Source organism: Narcine bancroftii, chromosome 8, assembly GCF_036971445.1.
Source record: "Narcine bancroftii isolate sNarBan1 chromosome 8, sNarBan1.hap1, whole genome shotgun sequence".
Taxonomy (NCBI): domain Eukaryota; kingdom Metazoa; phylum Chordata; class Chondrichthyes; order Torpediniformes; family Narcinidae; genus Narcine; species Narcine bancroftii.
Genome location: NC_091476.1, coordinates 22841521 through 22863267, shown reverse-complemented (window position 1 = coordinate 22863267; position 21747 = coordinate 22841521). Strand labels below are relative to the sequence as shown.

The following is a 21747-nucleotide window of genomic DNA, read 5'->3' as shown; positions in this document are numbered from 1 at the left end:
TTTTCCCACAAACTCAAGATTACTGCTCTCAAAGGCCATTCATTAAATAAAGCAATTGAAGATGGTCGATGATGATTACAGGAGGGTCTGGACTTCAATAGTACTTCTTAAGTTCTGAAGTGTTCTGGACTTTCTTGGTTATAAAAGCAGTTTTATGAATGCAAGTATTTATCCATTTAATATTATTGTAAGATCAGATTATTTTGCCAGCCTGTTCATGCTAGAACAAATTGAAATGTCACAGCCCATCAGAAACCATTTCTGGGATTCAATGGGTCATTCAATTAAAGCAGTGTCCTTTCATCTCCGAGATACGGTTTCAGTTGACAGCAGAATAATGGGATGAAAGTCTTTGACCCTTGTGTGACTGCCAAAGTTCCAAATGTAACACATCTGGACACAGTCTAGACACAGATTCTAATCAGCATGAAGCTCACAACATAAAAGTCCTCACTATGCAGCACAAATGAAAATGGTGTGGCAAATGGAACTGTCACACAGTGGCGTCTACGGGCACTCTCCTGACGCAACTCCCACACCTAAGGTGCAGATTTAGCGCCATAATAAATGCAACTAATTGCAACAATATTCTGCCACACAATAACAGGTACAGCTAGAAATCATGGTTTTAAACTGCTAAGAAAGTATACCAATGTACACTGGAACAATTCTTGATGCAGTTTCAAAACTTTCTCTCAAACTCCGATTTGTTTCAGGTTATTTAGTACAAATAGGATGACAATTTTAAAGTCATTGCCAATCCTGTATAGTTTGAAAGTCCTCTTTCTAATTTAGCTTTGATGAAATGCAAGATTCAAGATTTCTTGAATTGTCTTGTAATAAACAAGATGGAATATTACACAAAATTGCATAGAGCCCGCAGTAAGGCAGACAAAAATTCCCCATCAGCAGAGATTGCCCGGTGTTCCTTGCAGTCAGAGAAAGTGAAAGGGGGTCCCTTCAGAGACGCTGGTGTTTTTGCAGCAGCTTTATAGTTCAAACATTCATATTACGATTCTTCTCACAACAATAATATAAAATATAATAATAACAGTGGACAAAAAGTAAGGCAGTGCTTTTCATTGATTATTCAGGAATCTGATGGTAGTGTGGAAGAAGCTGACCTTGTGCTGTTGAGAGCTCATCTTTAGCCTCCTGTACCTTTATCCCTCCAATGGTAGCAGAGTAAAGAGGGCATGGCCTGGGTGGTGGGGTTTTTGAGGATAGAGGTTGCTTTTTTTTTTATAAAAAAAGACACCATCTCGTGGATGTTCTCGATGGAGTGAAGTCTGGCGCCCATGATGTTGCAGGCCGAGTTATTAACTAGCCTCTGGAGATTTTTTTCTTGTCCTAAGATTTGGCACCTCCACACCAGTCAGTGATGTAACCAGTCAGAATGCTCTCCACGTTACACATGTAGAAGTTTATGAGAGTCTTTTGTGACATACCAAATCTTCTCAAGCACCTTAGGAAGTAAGGCCGCTGACGGCCCTTCTTCATGATTGCATCAACATCAAGGCTCCAGGAATAGATATGTTGTCACCCAGGAATATGAAGTTCTTGATCATTGATCTGAAATATTAACTTTCTCTCATCACCAATGCTCCCTTTACTGCTGTGTTTCTTGCACTTTTACTTCAGTTCATTCATAGATGCTTTAATTGTGTTTGTTTTTATATTCATTAAATATGATTTACTTTATATGAATGCATGAAAATGGCAATTTGTTTTCACACCTTTACTTCGATTTTAAAGTACAACAGGATAACATTTTGAGTGACCTGTGAAAACAAACATCCCCGATCTGGAGGTTAAAAAAAAATGCTTCCTGCAGTAGAGTGACATTTTCCAATTCACATCAGCCATTCTGGTGAAACCAACATTCTGGTGATGGGTTGTTTGTATTCTGGGCAATTGAGAGATTAGAAAAGAATGGAGATAATTTAACTGATCAATTCACGAGTGGCAGATGAAAAATATCCCCCTTGATCAACTTGGATAAGTTTCGAATGCATGCCCTAAAAGATAGATGTTTCTAACATACAATCCCCGAGTAATTATCACTTCTGTCTCCTGATAAAAGTAGTTATCAAGTAAATATTTTCAGTAGGTCCTGAGTTCAATGGTGATTTTCATTCTTTGATAGAATATAGTTTTACTCTTTCCCAACAGAGCACCTTTAGATAAAGCAGTCAGCATCTCTACATTCCATCTGTGTCTACATCGACATTTTGGGAGCAGGAAATGAGCCACAATTTGCCACCCAAGCATAATAATTTCTCAATTTCCTGTTTGGGATTATTTTCACCTGCAAGAAGAAAGTTAGTTTTTAACTTTTCAATCTATTTTAAGAGATATTTCCTTCCTTTGGCTGATTTTTTTAAAAAACTGTTTCTCAGATTTAACCATTGCTTTGGTATGGCTAAGCAAAACCAAGATGCAATGGCTAAATGTGAGCCTGGGTAAAACACAGGGTAGAGAGTAACACACTCACCACCACATCTCAACCTACTCTGCCAATCATGGCCAATTGATATTACTGGTTTAAAAAAAGACTAGAATAAATTAGTATAATCAGTTCACATGCCTATTTCTTTGGCTTGGCTTCGCGGACGAAGATTTATGGAGGGGGGGGTAAATGTCCATGTCAGCTGCAGGCTCGTTTGTGGCTGACAAGTCCGATGCGGGACAGGCAGGCACGGTTGCAGGGGAAAATTGGTGGGTTGGGGTTGGGTGTTGGGTTTTTCCTCCTTTGCCTTTTGTCAGTGAGGTGGGCTCTGCGGTCTTCTTCAAAGGAGGTTGCTGCCCGCCGAACTGTGAGGCGCCAAGATGCACGGTTTGAGGCAATATCAGCCCACTGGCGGTGGTCAATGGGGCAGGCACCAAGAGATTTCTTTAGGCAGTCCTTGTACCTTTTCTTTGGTGCACCTCTGTCACAGTGGCCAGTGGAGAGCTCGCCATAGAACACGATCTTGGGAAGGCGATGGTCCTCCATTCTGGAGACGTGACCCACCCAGCGCAGCTGGATCTTCAGCAGCGTGGACTCTATGCTGTCGACCTCTGCCATCTCGAGTTCTTCGACGTTAGGGATGAAAGCGCTCCAATGGATGTTGAGGATGGAGCGGAGACAACGCTGGTGGAAGCGTTCTAGGAGCCGTAGGTGATGCCGGTAGAGGACCCATGATTCGGAGCCGAACAGGAGTGTGGGTATGACAACGGCTCTGTATACGCTTATCTTTGTGAGGTTTTTCAGTTGGTTGTTTTTCCAGACTCTTTTGTGTAGTCTTCCAAAGGCGCTATTTGCCTTGGCGAGTCTGTTGTCTATCTCTTCAAATGCCTACAAGCATGGTAAATGCATGCAGGCTTTCTTTCCACTGAGGATAGGTGAGACACAAATAGAAGACATGGGTTAAGGGTGAAAGGAGGAATTTTTAGGGCAAACATTAGGGGGGAAACATCTTCATACAAAGACTGGTGAGAGTGTAGAATGTGCCGTCTGATGAGGTGATGAATGCAGGCTCAATTTTGACATTTTTAGATAAATTCAGATAGGTACTTGGATGGGAGGAGTATGGAGGCTATGTGGTTTGGATACAGGACAAAGGGACAAGGCAGAATAATAGTTTCGCATATGAGCTAAAGAGACCATTTCTGTGCTGCAGTGTTCTATGGTTCTAAGTCTGGTACACAGACACCATTGCGAACGCCATTTACAAGGAGGCAGAAACAAGGATCAACAGAAACAAATTTGAAGAGGAGTCACGTGATGGAGTTGTGGCCAGTAGGAGAATACCCACCCTCTCCAGAAAAGAAGGAAAAAAGTGAAGAAAAAGCAAAGCCCCAGACACACAAATCACAACAAATAAAAAATAGTGGAGAAAATGGCACCCAAGAAAGAAAAGCCAAAAACAACAGTAAGGAAAGAAGAAAGAAAGACGCCGGAAGAGAAAGGTGAAGGCCTTACCTGCACGAAAAAGCAGGGACCCGCCATGGAAAGAGGAACCCACTCCCCGAGGTTAGTGGAGACCCCGCAGGATTGCAACCCACTAACCACAGGACTGCAAAAATGGCTCACGGAGACAAACAGCAATGCGCACGACAAGGGCAACACCGACGGGAGGGGGGACCAGCTGTGGAGTGAAACTCCACAGCACGAACAGCTGAGAGAGACCTGACAGCAGGGCTCCCAGCTGGAAGATAAAGAAAATAATGGGAACGGGAGGGGTGAGAATGAAAAAAGGAAACTAGAGACACAACAGATAACCAACCCAGAAGAAGAGGACCAACATCAAGACACCATGGGAAAAAAAAACCCAACTGAGACAAGCAGCTCAACAAGAAAGTCAGAAGAGACACAGATACAAGGAAGAGAAATAGAAGACACAAAGCCAAGAGCAGATACAGAAGAAAAAGAAGGAGAACACCAAGCTCAGCACAGAGGAATAGGAGGTAAAATGAATGGACAGTACATAGATTTAAAAAAATTTCAAGAACAAATGAAAGCATTAAAAAAATGGCTGACACTAGAATTTAGTGAAATGAAAAGAAAAATGAAAAGTACAGAAGAAAAGGGAGTAGAATAGAGCTGGTCATAGTAGATGTAGGAAAAAACTTAAAGAAACACAGGAGTTGTTAGCGCAGAAGATGGATATAATGGAAAACTATAGTAGGTGATAGTGGGCCTTAAGGAAGATGAAGAAAGCAAAGATATGAAGAATTTATAAAAGAATGGATCCCAAAAGTCCTGGGAATGCCAGAAATGCAGGAAGGAATGGAAATAGAAAGGGCACACAGAACATTAGCCCCAAAACCACAGTCACAACAAAAACCAAGATCCGTTTTAGTAAAATTCCTGAGATACACGACAAGAGAAAATATAATGGAGAAGGCAATGTATAAAATGAGAGAAGACAAAAAAAACCAGACATAAATTTTGAGCTCCTGAAGAAGAGGAAGGAGTTTAACGCAGCAAAGAAAGGCTATAAATTTATGTTAATTTATCCAGCGGTGCTTAAAATAGTTATCCCGGGGCAGCAAACAGACTGTTCTCGGATCTGGAGAAAGCACGAGAATTTGCAGACACCTGGAAGACAGAAAGAGGGATGAAGAGATGTAACAAGAACAAAGAACAATGACAAACTACTTATAAAGAAGTAAAAATAATGTATAAGTAAGAACTGAAGGAGGGAAGAAAAGGGAAGTAAGGGAGAAGGGGGAAAAAAGAGGAGGGGTTAAAAAATTAATAATAAATAAATATAAAAAGAAAAAGAGAAGAAACGAGGGGGAGCTTTGTTGTAATGTGAAGATAAAAGTCTTTTCTGGAGGGGGTTGGGTGGGAGAGAATAACAGTCACTACAAAATCAGTTGACACTTGCGAACGGGTTCGCAGTCCGAATGGAGAGGAGTGCTGTGGCTGCCCGGCAAGGGACAAGGGGTGACTCAGAGAGGTGGGGGGGAACACTTGGGGTTAAGGAAATTTTAGATGTGGGAATGGTTGAAATATTTTATGTTTTAGAAGTGTTGTCATACAGTGCGTTCAAAAAAAGAAAACTGAGAAATAGAAATGGGGAAAAGGGGTGGTGAGGAAGTGGAAATTAGATGTAAACAAAGTATGAAATGGTCATTTTGAACTATATGACTATAAATATTAACAGAATACATAACCAAATCAAAATGAAGAGGCTGTTAAATTTACTGAAAAAAGAAAAAAATTGATACAGCATTTGTGCAGGAAACACATCTAACTGAAGTGGAACACAAGAAATTGAGAGACTGGGTAGGGCACGTAACTGCAACATCATACAACTCAAGAGTTAGAGGTGTAGCTATATTAATCAATAAAAATGTACCAATCAAAATAGAGGAGGAAATAATAGATCCAGCAGGGAGGTATGTAATGATAAAGTGTCAGATATATTTAGAATTTTGGAATTTGCTCAATATATATGCACCTAATGAAGAGGATTAAAAATTTATGCAAGGTAAAAATTGTAGATACGCAGGGGAATATATTGATAAGAGGGGACGTTAATCTTAATTTGGATTCAAAGATGGATAAAACTGGACAAAAGACTAGCAGAAAGAACAAAGTAGCCAAATTTATGGTTAAATCAATGCAGGAAATGCAACTTTTGGAATATATGGAGGAGACAACACCCAAAGGAGAAGGAATACTCATATTATTCGAGTAGACATAAAACATACTCAAGGATTGACCTGTTCCTGTTGTCAGCCCATATCCAAGGGAGAGTTAGGAAAACGGAATATAAAGCTAGATTGTTATCGGATCACTCACCCCTGGTATTAGCAATAGAGCTGGAGGACACCCCACCAAGAACGTATAGATGGAAATTAAACTCCATGCTACTTAAAAGACATGATTTTAGAGAATTCATTGAGCGCCAAATTAAAATGTACTTTGAAATAAATACGGAATCAGTGAAAGATAAATTGATATTATGGGATGCAATGAAAGCCTTCATCAGAGGGCAGATAATAAATTATGTATCTAAGATGAAGAAGGACTACAATCGGGAAATAGAACAGCTGGAAAGGGAAATAGTAAGTACAGAAAAAGAACTAGCAACAAGGGAAGATATAACAAAAAGAAGAGAATTGGCGGTCAAAAAAATAAAATACGAAACACTACAAACATATAAGGTGGAGAAGAACATAATGAAGATAAAGCAGAAGCATTATGAGCTAGGAGAAAAAACGCACAAAATACTAGCTTGGCAGCTTAAAACAGAACAAGCTAAAAGAACGGTATTGGCATCAAGGAAAAAGGACAAACAAATTACATATAACCCAACAGAGATCAATGAAAACTTCAAGGAATTCTACGAGCAATTATACCGAACTGAGAACGAAGGGAAAGAAGACAAAATAGATGAGTTTCTAGCTAAAATTGAACTACCAAAATTGCAAGAAGAAGAGCAAAACAAATTGATAAAACTATTTGAAATAGAGGAAATACAGGATATATTAAAAAAGCTACCAAACAATAAAACGCCTGGCGAGGATGGACTCCCAATAGAATTCTATAAAACATTTAAAGTAACTTATTAATTCCTCCTCTCCTGGAAGTAATGAACCAGATGGAAGAAACACAAAACATGCCAGATTCATGTAAAACAGCAATAATTACAGTAATACCAAAGACGGGGAAAGATCCACTAACACCAGCATCGTATAGACCAATATCTCTACTTAACTCAGATTATAAGATAATGGCAAAACTATTAGCAAAAAGATTGGCCGACTGTGTACCAGAAATAGTAAAACTAGATCAAACTGGATTTATTAAGAAAAGACGAACAATGGACAATTACTGTAAGTTCATTAACTTAATCCAAGCAGTACAAGGAAATAAGACGCCAACAGTGGTGGTTGCGTTAGACGCAGAAAAAGTATTTGACAGGGTAGAATGGAATTATTTATTCAAAGTACTACAGAGGTTCAACCTTCTAGAAAAATATATTAATTGGATTAAAGCATTATATAAGGGACCATTGGCGAAGGTGACAGTACAGGGATATATATCAAGCCAATTTAAATTAAGCAGGTCAACTAGGTAGGGATGTCCACTATCTCCCTCACTGTTCGCTTTAGCTATAGAACCCTTGGCAGAACTGATAAGAACAGAAAATAAAATAAAAGGGATAAAAATAAAAGAGAAGGAATATAAAATCAGTCTATTTTCAGATAACATCATCGTATACTTAACAGAACCAGAAATATCAATAAAAGAATTACATAAGAAATTGAAGGGATATGGAGAAATATCGGGGTACAAAACAAAAGTGAAGCGATGCCAATGAATAATGCGGATTTCACAAAGTTTAAGAAAGAATCACCATTTAAATGGCAAACACAAGCAATCTGATACCAAGGTATTAGACTAGATAAGAATCTAGGCCATCTATACAAATTAAATTATCAGCCATTAATGAAGAAATTACAAGATGACTTAGAACATTGGAAAGATTTACCACTAACACTGATAGGAAGGGTAAATTGCATTAAAATGATTTTTTTCCCAAGGATACAATACCTATTTCAATCATTATCAATTCCCTTAACAGAGAAATTCTTCAATGAACTAAAGAAAATAATAAGGAAATTCTTATGGAAAGGGGGAAACCGAGGATAGCGCTAGATAAATTAACAGAATGGTACAAACAAGGGGGCTTACATCTACCAAACTTTAAGAATTATTATAGAGCAGCACAATTAAGATATCTATCAGATTTTTATCAAACAAGGGAAAAACCAGATTGGACCAGGTTAGAGCTAGATAAAATAGGGGAGAAGGTACCAGAACATATACTTTATAAGTGGGATGAAAAACTAGTGCAACGTAGAAGTTCACCAGTTCTGCACCATCTGCTCAACATTTGGAAGAAGATTCATGTAGAAAGGAAAAAAACAAATTACTAACTACCAAAATTATTATTGACGCAAAATCAACTAATCCCTTTCACAATAGATAACCTTTCCTTTAGAGAGTGGGAGAGAAAAAGGATCAAAAGAATAGAAAATTGTTTTTTGGGAAATAATTTATTATCTTTTGAACAAATGAAGTACAAATATGGAATAACTCATGGTACAATGTTTGCATACCACCAACTGAAAACCTACTTGAAGGACAAATTGGGAAGCAGGTTGAGGTTACCAGAAGGAAGCAGCTTTGAATATGTGATTACAGACACAATGATAATTAAAAGATTTATAACAAACATGTACATCAAGCTGCAAGAGAAAGAGAATGATGAAATAAGCTGTAAACCCAAACAAAAGTGGGAACAAGGTCTAAACATAAAGATAAAAAATGAAACATGGGAAAAGCTATGGTCCAGAACTATGAGAAATACAATAAATACAAGGTTACGCATGATACAATATAATTGGTTACACAGGGTATATATCACTCCCCAAAAGTTAAATAAATGGGACCCAACAGTATCAGATAGATGTTTTCTCTGCAAGAAGGAAACGGGAACAACAGGATGTGCAATTTGGGCATGTGAAAAAGTGGAAAAGTTTTGGGAAGATCTAAATCAGGTATTAAATAAAATCACAAAAAGATCTTTCTTCTAAGTCATACAAGAAGTAAAGAATTAGGCCTCAAATTGGATGAAGCACAAAAAAGATTTATTATGATAGGCTTAGCTGTGGCAAAAAAATGTATAATATCAACCTGCAAATCAGAAGAGAGCCTGAGAGCACGGCAATGGTACATAGAAATGAATAAATGTATTCTACTGGAAAAAATAACATATAATTAAAAAAATAAAGTCACAGTATTCAAACAAATTTGGGAACCTTACATGGAACACAACAGAGAGGGCCTACCGCGGACCTCCACCCCCTAAAATGACAGAATGAGAAGACGACGAAATGAACTGACCCAGTATGTAAAAGTAGATGACACAATTTTCTTGTTTATTTTCATTGTGTGATGACATTGTTTAATGGATTTATTGTATTGTATATGTTGAACATTTAGTGGGTAAGGAGGGTGGTGGGAAGGAAGGAGGGAAGGGAGGGGGGAAAATGACACTGTCTATATTCAAGAGGGAAATGTTTGTGTGTATTTTGGTTAATATGGTCCACAGTGTGAAAAATAAAAAAAATTTTAAAAAACAGAAACAAATTTGTGGGTCAACATGCAACAGCACGAAGCAGAAATGCATCTTCATCAATTTACCAGCACAAAGCAGAAATGCATCTTCATCAATTTACCAGCACGAAGCAGAAATGCATCTTCATCAATTTACCATCAAGTATTTATAAAGCAGCTTTTCTTGATAGTTGCTTTCAAAAGCATAACCCTTAAAATGGATTTCGTTTTCCTTATTTCGCATTCATATAACAATTCTTGAGGTTAACAAATTTTCACAGATTTACACATTTGCTAGGTTTACTGCTAATAACAATTGCAAGCTTAAGCCATTTGTGTTGCCTCTCTGCAACACCTTGTAGTTCCTCAGTGCACAATTTAATTTCGCCAATTACTGGAAAGCTAAAAATTCATTATTCAAATCTACAACAAGTTTTAAGTGAATATGATCTTCAATGATAAGGTACAAGTAGATGATTTAGAGATTTTTTTCTTCTGTTTTCAGGTTCTCCATGTACACAAAATTTTCATAGAATTAAAGGCTTCATAGTGATGGATACCCAACCATCTGTTTTTATCTTGTTAGTGTATGCCAATATATTTGACGGATGATATATACAACTTGATATTGTGTTAAATGCTGCTCTCTGTGAAACTGGTTTCAGAGACAATTTAATCTCCTTTATTGAAAAATGGAGAATTACAAAATGTGCAATCTTTTTATTAACTGGGTTAAGTAAAAATCTAGCTCCAAGCTATTTAATAGTTCAACTTTCTCACTCTTGATTTTTCCAAAACATCCTCTGGAGAGTTCTTATCATTTCAATCCATTACAATCCTAACTCCACAGCAAATATCTTAATTTGCGAATTGGCTTTGTTTACAAGTCTTCAAATCATAATCAATAGAACCATAAAATATTAGAGCACAGAAACAGGCCCCTTCAGCCCTTTTAATCAGTACCAAACCAATATTGTCTCGTTCCACTGACCTGCACCAGTTCATAGCCCTCCATACCTCTCCCAGCCATGTACCTGTCCAAATTCTTCTTAAATGTTAAAATTGAGCCTACATTCACCATTTCAGTTGGCAATGTTTACAAACTCTCACCAATCTATGTGTGAAGAAGTTCCCCCTCATGTTTCCCCTAAACTTTTTCCCTTTCACTCTTAACCCACTGTAGAGCTCGTCGAAAGAACCAAAGACTTGTTGATCCAAACCAAGGCTTTTATTAGCAAAAGACAGGAGCTCTTCACAGGTGGCCGACCAGTCTGGAATGATCCGACCTGGCTAGGGACACAACCCTTTAAGGCCCAGACAATAGGCGTGGCTTAGCTCTCAGCCAATCGCTGTTAGCACAGTCTAGATACAGTAACTATATACACTATGTACATTGGTGATAGATCTGTACTATCACACCCACATCATCTGGTTTGGATCTCACCTATTGTAAGGTAAAACATCATGAGATGGGAATGTGTAGGGAGTTACCCTGTACAGGGCAGTAACAAGAAGGGGAGGTGTCCTTGTACTCCTGTTAGGTAAAACATCATGAGATGGGACCGGAGAAGGAGTCACCCAGTACTAAGGAGTAACAGAATGCATCCTTGTACTTACAAGATAAGAGAGACATTGATGGATTGAGAGGCAGGAAGCTAGCAGGGAAAGGATAGCAACAGTTTTAGTCATTGGACAAGTAATGATATGATGATGTTCTAAGCACATATCCAAGGGTATAAAAAATCACCATTTTGCTGATAACGGCAGAATGCATTCTCCGACTAACTTTGTTGGTCGCAAGTGTTACAATCCGGTAATAAAGAACAAAGAACCCTGATTTCGACTCAGCCTGGTGTTTGTCTCACTCATTCATGAACAAAGCAGACCTAACACTACCTAGATTTACTCTATCCCCCTCATAATTTTCAATATCTCTGTCAAATCTCCCCTCATTTTTCTACACTCCAGGGAATAAAGTCCTAATCTGTTTAATCTTTCCCTGTAACTCAGTTCCTGAAGTCCAGGCAACATCCTAGTAAATCTTCCTTGCACTCTTTCTATCTTATTGATATCCTTCCTGTAGTTACATCACCAAAACTGCACATAATTCTCTAAATGTGGCCTCACCAAAGTCTTATACAATTTTACCATAACATCCCAACTCGTATACTCAATAGTTTAATTTATGAAGGCCAATATGCCAAAAGCTCTGTTTATAACCTATCCAGCGGTGATGCCACTTTCAGGGAATTATGTGTCTCTAGTCCCAGATCCCTCTCTTCTACCACACTCTTCAGTGTTCAACCGTTAACCAGGCTTGTCCATTCTTGGTTTGTCCTTCCAAAGTGCAACACCTCACTTGTCTGCATTAAATTCCATCTGCCATTTTTCAGCCCATTTATCCTGCTGTCCCGATCACTCTGCAAGCTTTGAAAACCTTCTTTGCTGTCCACAACACTTCCAATCTTCGTGTCATCTACAAACTTGCTGATCCATTTTACGACATTATCATTCAGATCATTGATATAGATGACAAACAACAATGGTCCTAGCACCAATCCCTCAAGCACACCACTAGACACAGGCCTCCAGTCTGAGAAGCAATCATCCACCACTACTCTCTGGCTTCTCCCATCTAGCCATCCTTGAATCCATTTCACTACTTCACCATAAACACCTAGTGTCTGAACCTTCCTGACTAACCTCCCATGTGGAACCTTGTCAAAGACCTTACTAAAGTCTACATAGACAGCATCCACAGACCTTCCTTCATCAACTTTCATGGTAACCTCCTTGAAAAACTCCACTAGATTGGTTCAACACAAAGCCATGTTGAATATTCCTAATCAGTTTCTGGCTATCCAAATAATTGAATATCTGATCTCTTCGAATAACTTCCAATAATTTACCTACTACTGACGTAAGGCCCACTGGCCTATTTCCAGGGTTACTTTTGGGGCCTTTTTTAAAAATAAAATAACAATGGAACAACATGAGCTGACCTCTGGCACCACACCTATAGCTAAAGACATTTTAAATATTTCTTGCAGGGGCCCTGCAATTTCCACACTAGCCTCCCTCAAGGTCCAAGGGATAGCTATCCAACAAAACAAGGGACATTTATACATCAAACTCTCACAAGTCAATCTATGATTCACCAATGGCTTTTAGCCTTTTAGTTATATGTTAGTTGTGTGACTACCAGAACGCCAGAGAAAGTATGATTAAAGTACAAATGCAGCTGATGCCCAATGCAATTTGAGCAATTGCATTTACTTTGTTCGACAATTTTTTTTTGTCCCTTCAAATTTTATAATTTTATCTTTAAAATGAGTGTGACAAAATGAATCTATTATGACTGCTTGCATTGTGGCTGTTCCCTAAAACAACACAAATTCATCTCCAAGGCAAAAGCCAAAATGGGTACCTCCATTCGCTTACTATTTGTCATCCTTTCTCCCTTGAAGTGCTAAATTTCCAGAATAGGATTCTTTAAATGCTACTGCTGTCCTCTACTTCAGCCAAGAAACCATCTACATACAAACGGCATGTTTAACAGACATTCGGACAGGTGCATAAATAGGGAAGACATGGAAAATAACCATTTTAAAGCAGAAAAATGGGATTGGTGTAAAAAAGTTGGCAAGGATGTGGTAGGCCAAAGGCCTGATTCTGTGACTAGGATTACACCATGATCAACCCTTGGAGCCAACAGCAGAAAACGTGTTTCATCTTATTTGAAAGAGTTGAAAAAAGCTTCACATTTTCTCTATGACTTCAATCTAGCCAATTTCTCAGACTGCATTTTTTAACAAACTTCCTTAATTTCCAGTTTTTCTGAAATAATCAAATGAAATTTCCCTTAGTTTTATCCCCAAAATGTATAGTTACTTGTGAGGGATAAATATTTGCCATTTATTCATCTCTGCCCTTAAGCTGCTGTATTCCCAGCAATTCTGAGATTTCCTGTCCTATACAGGAAAATTCCTGATGAGGCTCTACTTTAAATATTTCTGGCCATTGGGTCAGATTCACTTGAAGCATTTGTCTTGAGGCTTTCTGGCCTAGTGGCTGTTATTTTATGTTTGATACCCTGACAGAAAAGGCCTTCAAATTCCATCTGCAGGGGATTGTAGCTGAACCAGATTCTGTCCTTTGGCTGGCAAACATGCACTTTTCCAGCAATTAACAGGGGATTTTATTAAATTCCCAATTTGGGACTTCTGTACATTTAGGAAAATCGTCAACTCCAACAACACATTACTGAAAAATTAGAATTTTAACCAGTTGAGTCACAAATATGTGACTGGTTTCTAGTTTGCATAATTCCCTCTAACAGCAGAAAACCTGTCTTTTATTCCCATCACTTATTGTCCACCACAATGATTACTCCACATGCTAGAAACTTCCCCATCCTTTCAGTTCTACAACCTTATGTGAATCTATTCCTATGATTACATTTTTGTTATTTACCAAAATTATATCAACTGTTTTCACTTTTCCAGAGGAGCAATGTTAGTTACTGCTCTTGCATTAAAAGTGAAAGGGTAAATTTGGTTTTAGCCATTTTTCAGGCAAGTTCATTTGAAGACTAAGATGGGAGGCATGAAGCGAGCTCACAATCTTGTCAACTTACATGGATCACTGATGGCTAATAATTTTAAAGAGATGAACATTGTGGTTCTACCAGCCTTGGGGCAAGAACCTAAAGTGGGGAGAATGGGGTGAAAGACATGGGGCCCAAAGAAAAGCACTGTTGTGTAAAGGAGCAGTCCTGGTGCTTTAGCTCCCAATCATGGATTGTTGATATCATATGTTCACTTGATCGCAGAGTTGGCTCAATTAAAAATAGCAAGTTTCATTATTCACCTCTGAAACAGGTGCTGGCTTCTTCATAATTCACAGGAAAACACATGATAGTACAGAAAAGAAAGTCCCATCATTGCTAAGAACACAAGTTGAAGGTAATATCAAAAAGGTATCAGTGATCAACATTAGTTAAACACAAATGTACGAACGAGTCAACTTACATTTATGAAAGGAAAAGGGTGTCTGATTAAACTGCCAGAACTTGGACATTGTAACTTTTCAGAGGTCAGAGGGAACCAGGCAACAGAAAATTATTTGCATTTAAATAAAAAGAAATGTGATTCAATTGAGGTGAATTTTGGGTCATATTAACAGATTTAGGGTCAGTTATGGGAATAAATTAATAGTTTTAGGATGGTGGACTGCAAATAGATCAGCATCTGGACTTCAATTTTGGCAATTTGTGTCAATGAGTTTGAAGACAGGCAAAATGTAGCCTAAATTTACTGATAACAGAGGTAGATGGAGAAGGTGCAAGGAGGCATCCAAGAGTTTTGGATGTGAAAAATGAAAAATGAAAAAAAACCCCAGAGCATCTTGGAAGGGTAGTTTGATGTGGTAAAATGTCATGTTATCTCTGTTAGTAAAGAATTTTGTTTTATTGAAGTTAAAGAGTACTGGGTGAGAATCACAAAGTAAACATGTAAGTTAAGCAAGCGGTTAGAAGGCTAAATTATGAGGAACCTTTTATCAAAAAAGGATTTGAATAGAAGAATGAAACATTTCATTCCAATTATAAAGGGCCTTGATAAAATTGTACCCAGAGTACGGTTTACAATTTTGATTACCTTACAAAGGTTCATGAGGTTAATTGCTGAGATTTACCTTTTGTCCTATCAGAGACCATTGTAGAGTCTTGCCTTTTCTTCACTAATATAGAAAACGTAGAGGTAATCTGTTTAAAACCAGTAAAAAAAATTGAAAGGCTTAATAGGTTGGATTCTAGGAGGGAATCCAGAACCAGGCAGAAGAGTCTAAAGAATGAATATGCTTGGTTATTTAAGACTGAGATAAAGAAAGTTTCTGCAAGGGTAATGAATTTTTGGAATTTGACAAAATATGGGGATTAAGATTACCAGACTAAAAAAAGAAAAGAAGTATTTCATAAACATTTTTATTGAATGGAGTAGTAGGCTTGGGAAAGTAATTTTCAAAAGTTATTTCCTATCGTCATTTCAAGTAGACACATAGCAGGGCCCAACACTTGTACTATATACTCTCTGAGAAAGCACAAAAACAGAGACCCCCATTATTGGACTAAATGCCCCCAAGCAGCTTGTCAGAATATGACATTTATTTCCCAAACTAACCACATTGTAACCACAAGAGCAAAAGCATGATTAATTCCTATTTGTTTTTGTTTTTTTTCGGCATACAGGCATTTCAGCCCACGAGTCTGTGCTGCCCAATTTACACCCAATTAACCTACTCCCCCAGTGTGTTTAAGGGTGGGAGGAAACCGTAGCTCCCAGGGAAAACCCACGCAGACACAGGGAGAACATAGCAACTCCTTACAGACAGCGTAGGTTTCGAACTCCAGTCCTAATCACTGTCACTGTGTTCCGCAAACTGCTATGCCAACCATTTTAAAACTTTCTGACCTTTTGGGAGAGGTGTCTGGCAATTGAATAAAATCTTCTGGTTTTATAAAACCCTCCTGCTTTTTCCTTAGGAATCATTATGGGACAGAAAGTGGTTAATTAGCACTCAAAATGTAATTAATGAACATTTAATAGCACTTAATGACTGCTCGGCACCATGTGGTTTCACAATACATACAAAAAAATTGTGTAATTCTCAACATACTAATCGTCAGGAAACAATGCAAATTAGAGCACACAATGTTCAAGATCAACCTTCCAAGTTAAAATACAAGTCAATAGAGTTCACAGAGCTACAGTTTTAAATTGCATATTTTCTTCCCTTATACGTTATCTGTGTATATTATTATGATAAATAGATGAACACCCATGTCCAGCCCACATTGGGTAATATTGAAAGAGTCAAATACAATAAACAAATGTGCTTTTTGTTTAGGTTTGTCATCTTTGGACTGCGTTAAAGAAAGCATTTTTGTCAAATCTACTTTCTGATGCTGAATTACCTTGGAGGGCTTGTTTTTAAATTATACAGGAATGATCATTTAAACCATGAAAGGGAATCTTTATATTGGGTGTGCTTCTCATTTTTGGAAGTATCTGTTTGGAGCTGCCTCATATAATCCAATTTTATCTTGGCAATTTTTGTATTTGAAAGTTTTTATATTTCCATTTAATCTCATGAGATGACTAACGTTCTATTGACATTCATCAGCCAACAACAGACACTCAGAACACGACCATCTCATTGTATGTTTGTAATCCTTGCAAGATGCTAGCATCATGTAAAGAGCCGAAGAGGCCATTTGCTCCTTTAGGCTCATGTTTACTCTTTTCAACATTTGTCAAGTTGCTACCATAAAATGGATCTGTCTTCATATTTCATGTATTTAATATTTCCTTTCAATAGCCGAGGCCATTCTTCCCACTGATTCTCTCCGCCATCAAATCAATCTCCTGCTCCTATTTATTTCTCTACAACTCATTCTTACTTGCAACCTCAATCTCTCCCCTGTTTGACCATTCATCGATAGTAGGAGTAAGTTAAGGTAACCAATTCATCCACCAAATTATGGGGAAGAGGAGAAAACTGGAACCCCACATGATCACAGGGAGAATTTGCACCCTCCACACAGACCAATACAAAAAATCAGGATTGCAACCACACACTGAGTGAGAAACAGTAACTGCTGCGCCAATGATCCTCCCAATCTTTTCCAATTCCTAATCAAAAGTACCTGTGAAACCAGATTTCGGCAATTTTCCAGGACTGAAGTAAACAAAGATAAAAATACTCTTCAACTGCTCAGTACTTCATTTTTCTAATTATCTACAGTGTCTGTTCATTGGCTTTCCTGTCAACAGAAGTAGTCTTCCTCATGTAATCATGTTGAACGAGCACTCAAATTAATAGAGACAGTTGTTTGAGCAACCTCAGTACCCAATGCCAGCTACGCTGATACAACAATGCAATAATATAAAGTTAAGTTCTTAGCAGTCACTATGTCAGAGGATCTTTCCTGGACCCAACACACAATTGGCCATTGTGAAGAAAGCACATCATTGCCTCCATTTCCTCAGGAATTTACAAGGGTTTGGTATGACATCAGAAACCCTGGCAAATTTCTACAGATGTGTGGTGGAAAGTGTGTTGATTGGCTACATCACGGTTTGGTAGAGGGACTCCAATACCTCTGAGCATAAAGCCCTGCAAAAGGTAGTGGACGCAGTCCAGGACATCACAGGCAAAACCCTCCCCCACCATTGAGAACATCTACAGGGAAAGCAGCAGCAATCATCAAGGATCCACATCACCCAGCACATGTTCTATTCTCACTGCTACCATAAGGAAAGAGGTATAGGTGTCAAAAGACATGCACCACCAGGGTCAGGAACAGCTGCTTTCCCTCCACCAACAGACTCCTCAACCACAAACTCAATCAGGAACTTTTTTTTTTAAGGACTTAATTTTGCACTTTTTTTTCCCTCTCTCTTTGTATTGCCCAGTTTGTTTATATTTCTTTATTTGTAAATATTGAGTCAGTTTTTTTTTGCACTGGTAATTCAGCCACGCCCACAGAAAAAAGAATCTCAAGGCTGTATGTGATGTCATGTATGTACTCTGACAATAAATCTGAAATCCGAATCCCTGTATTGATGGCCATCCTTCAGCATAGATGATTTTATAAAGAGTATGTCTACCTGTTTAGATGGTTAATAAAAGCTGAAATAAGATCAAAATTCTGCAAGAATGGATGAGATTAAATAGACCAAGCAGCCTGGCCATGGATAGTGAAGCTCCATAATACTGTACCTTAAGCTTGTCATATCTATCACTCAGTGAGGAAACCTGATGGTCCCGGTGACGTCCTACAAGTTTGCATAAGGCACAGATCAGCTGATCGTCCGTGACACAGTACATATTCACCTTTTCATCTTCATGCTCCAGACACATAAGGCTACGCAGATGGGAGTCCGGGGTTGGCTCAATCAGACGGTGGCCAGTAAATGGTTTTTTATTAGGATGAGTAGCCCTGAGGCAACGGTCACAGTAGGAGACCTCACAGGTCACGCAGGTCTTCACAGCATCCCGTGGTGGCTCTTGCTCACAGAACTGGCACTGGATCCTCTCCGAGGACATGGTGATGGGATCCACGCAGGGTCGTTCACGGCGACATTCACTGGGGGAGTTTGGTCCACTCACTGAAGCCTTCTGAAAGCGATCAATAATGTTCTGCAGAGTTATATTCCGCTTCAACCCCTCCAAGCCGCGGTGGTTCAGAGATATAACATAACGGCAAGTTGGACACTGAAAGGCAGAGATTGATTTGACCGTCTCGTTGTTGGTGCAGTGAGAGACGAGGATGCGGTGGGCGCAGTTGAAACACAAACTATGGGCACACGGCAATAGCAGAGGATCTTCAAATAACTCCAGACAAATTGGGCAGGTTAATTCAGATTCAAGTGTTTCCATCTTCAGGCAAAACAATCTTGCATTATCAGAGGTACCCAGGGAAGCTGGTCAGCTACCTATGAGAGAGTTAGAAAAATAGTGTGAGCTTACTGTACATTCTTTAAAGCATGCCAGACATTTCCTATTTCCCTGGAATCTAATCATAACATCAAATGAATCAAATCACCAATGCAGAGAAAAATAAATAGAACTCAATATATTCTTAAATTTATCACGTTGGAGGTTGTTTTCCTAATCATCTCTTTACCATAATAAAGTGATTGTATTCCTACTTCAGGATCCTTGGTCATTAGCAAGATAAGTTTCAAATACTTCATAACATGACCTCCCCACTCTTAATTTTTTTGCCCATCTTTGAGTAGATTTATTCCAACTTGGTTTTTAAACATGCCACAGATGTTCTGCTACTTTGGGTGATCGTTCAAGATCTTCCATCACTCTCTACCTCTCAGTATCCCTTCATTTATCCAGTATTCTCATGCTTCATTTGCCATCCCTCAATGCATGAATTCATGCTACTCTGGAGTAAATTTAACTTTGCCAGCTTTATGCCAACCAACCAGTTTGTTATTATTTTCCTGCAGCCTTCAACTTTTTTTCTCACTATCACGACTGCTGCTAGGTTTGGTGCTGTATGCAGATTTCTTAAAAATTGTAGCCCACACACTTCTGCCTAAATCAATAGCAAAGGCAAGGAACTTTCTGAACCCAACTAGTTGTTGCCTTGCAGATGCCGAAACATAAGCTATTCCTTCACAATCTCACTCTGTTGGTCCTTGATTGTTCTACTCTTAATGCTGCACCTCAATAAATCTTTCTTAATAAAATTTACCCTCTACGGATACCAGCTTGACTAGTCGGAAATGAGCTAACAGGTTTTAACTTGAACAAGAGCAACATCTTGTTAGGTGGAAATAATGACTTTTCAAAAATCCATCACCATCATGAACTTGAGCTTTCAATACCTCACAATGTGAGGTTTAAATGTTCATGTCTTTTGATGGACTCTGATAATTTGTAAACAACCAACATATCCCAATAAGAATGTTTAGTTATACACAGCTTTGTAAGATAGCACCATAAGAACACAAGAAATGGATAAGGAAACAAACTCAAAATCCATCCTGCCAGTCTTCTCAATGTCTTGTGTACCTCAATGAAATCACTTCCACTCCTCTCAACTCCTCAACACAGGAATCTTGGTGAATGTGCACCACATTGACTCCAAGTCAAATCTTTGCTCCTTAAGTACAAAGACCTAATGTCCAGACAGTACTCCAGTGTGAGGTATAAACCCTGTTCAAATCCAGTGATGCTTCTGTTGATCATGCAATAGCTGTACAGATGTATACATTCATAATAGTTTCCTGTACCTGCATATTACATATTATTTTACTGGTGGCTCACTGTTTACTTTCTATTCTTCCTCCCAAAGTAAACAACTTCATACATCACCACATTATGTTCACTCCTCTTTTTCGCTCACTCCACAGAAACAGAAAACAGGCCATTCAGCCTTTTGTCCGTGCCAATCACCATTTCGCTAGTCCCACTGACCTATTCCCATTCCATAATCCTCCAGACCTTTCTCATCCATGTATCTATCCAATTTATTCTTAAAGTACAAGATTGAGCCCGCATTCACACCAGATGGTAGCTCATTCTACATTCCTGTCACTCTATGAGTGAAGAACTTTCCCCTGATGTTCCCCCTATACCTTTCCCCTTTCATCTTAAAACCATGAACTCTCGTATTAATCTCCCCCAATCTAAATGGAAAGAGCCTCCTTGCATCCACTCTGTCTATACCTCTCATAATCTTGTAAACCTCTATCAAATCTCCCATCCTTATTCTTCACTCCAAGGAATAAAGTCCTAACCTGTTTAATTTTTCCCTGTAACTCAACTCCTGAAGAACTGGCACATCCTAACAAATCTTCTCTGCACTCTTTCAATCTTATTCATATCCTTCCTGTAGTTAGATGACCAGATCAGCACACAATATTAACAATTTCAACATAACATCGCAACTCCTTTACTCAATACTTTGATTTATAAAGGCTATGATACCAAAAATCTTTCTTTACAACCCTGTCCACCTGCAGCACCACCTTCAAGGAAAAATTTGTATTTGTAGATCTTTCTGCAAATCTACACTCTTGCTAGATCTACACTCCTTAGTGCCCTACCATTTAGTGTGTAGGTCTCATGTCATGCAAACCACATGAGTAACTTCCATTAATAAAGCACAAAAGTCTGCAGACATCATGGTTGAAGTAAAAACACAAAGCTGGAGAAACTCAGCAGATCCTAAGCAAAGACAAACTAACATTTTGGGCTTGAGCCCTTCATCAAGGTATGGAAAAATGTTAGCAGGCACCCATACAAAATGGTGGAGTGGCAAGAGGGGGAGAAGCATGGTCCCAAAGGCAGGAGGTAATAGGCGGATAAGGGAGGGAGGGTACAGCAGCAAGCAGGGAGAGGAGGGATGGTTCTGAGAATAGAGGAAAGGGGGTAGGGATTTTAGGGAAGGAAGACAAGGGGAAAGGGAAGGGAGGGAGAATGGAAAGTAGGTTAGCAGAAACTGGAGAGGTTGATGTTAATGCCATCTGGTTGGAGACTGTCCAGATAGAAAATCAAGTGTTGTTCCTCCAATTTATGGGCTGGTCCTAGTGGGACCAACA

The 21747-nt window shown here is 38.7% G+C and overlaps 1 protein-coding gene across 4 annotated transcripts in view; it reads right to left on the bottom strand.

Moving 5' to 3' along the window:
* mid2 (midline 2) overlaps positions 1-21747 on the bottom strand; it is a 192873-nt gene that overhangs the window by 84462 nt on the left and 86664 nt on the right. For 3 of the 4 annotated variants that reach the window (XM_069893194.1, XM_069893196.1, XM_069893193.1), the window contains one exon: positions 18404-19119. In XM_069893194.1, the coding sequence (XP_069749295.1) occupies positions 18404-19063 (660 nt within the window). In that variant the 5' untranslated portion in view covers positions 19064-19119. The remainder of the gene's footprint in view (positions 1-18403; positions 19120-21747) is intronic. The other variant, XM_069893197.1, reaches the window with a different exon arrangement.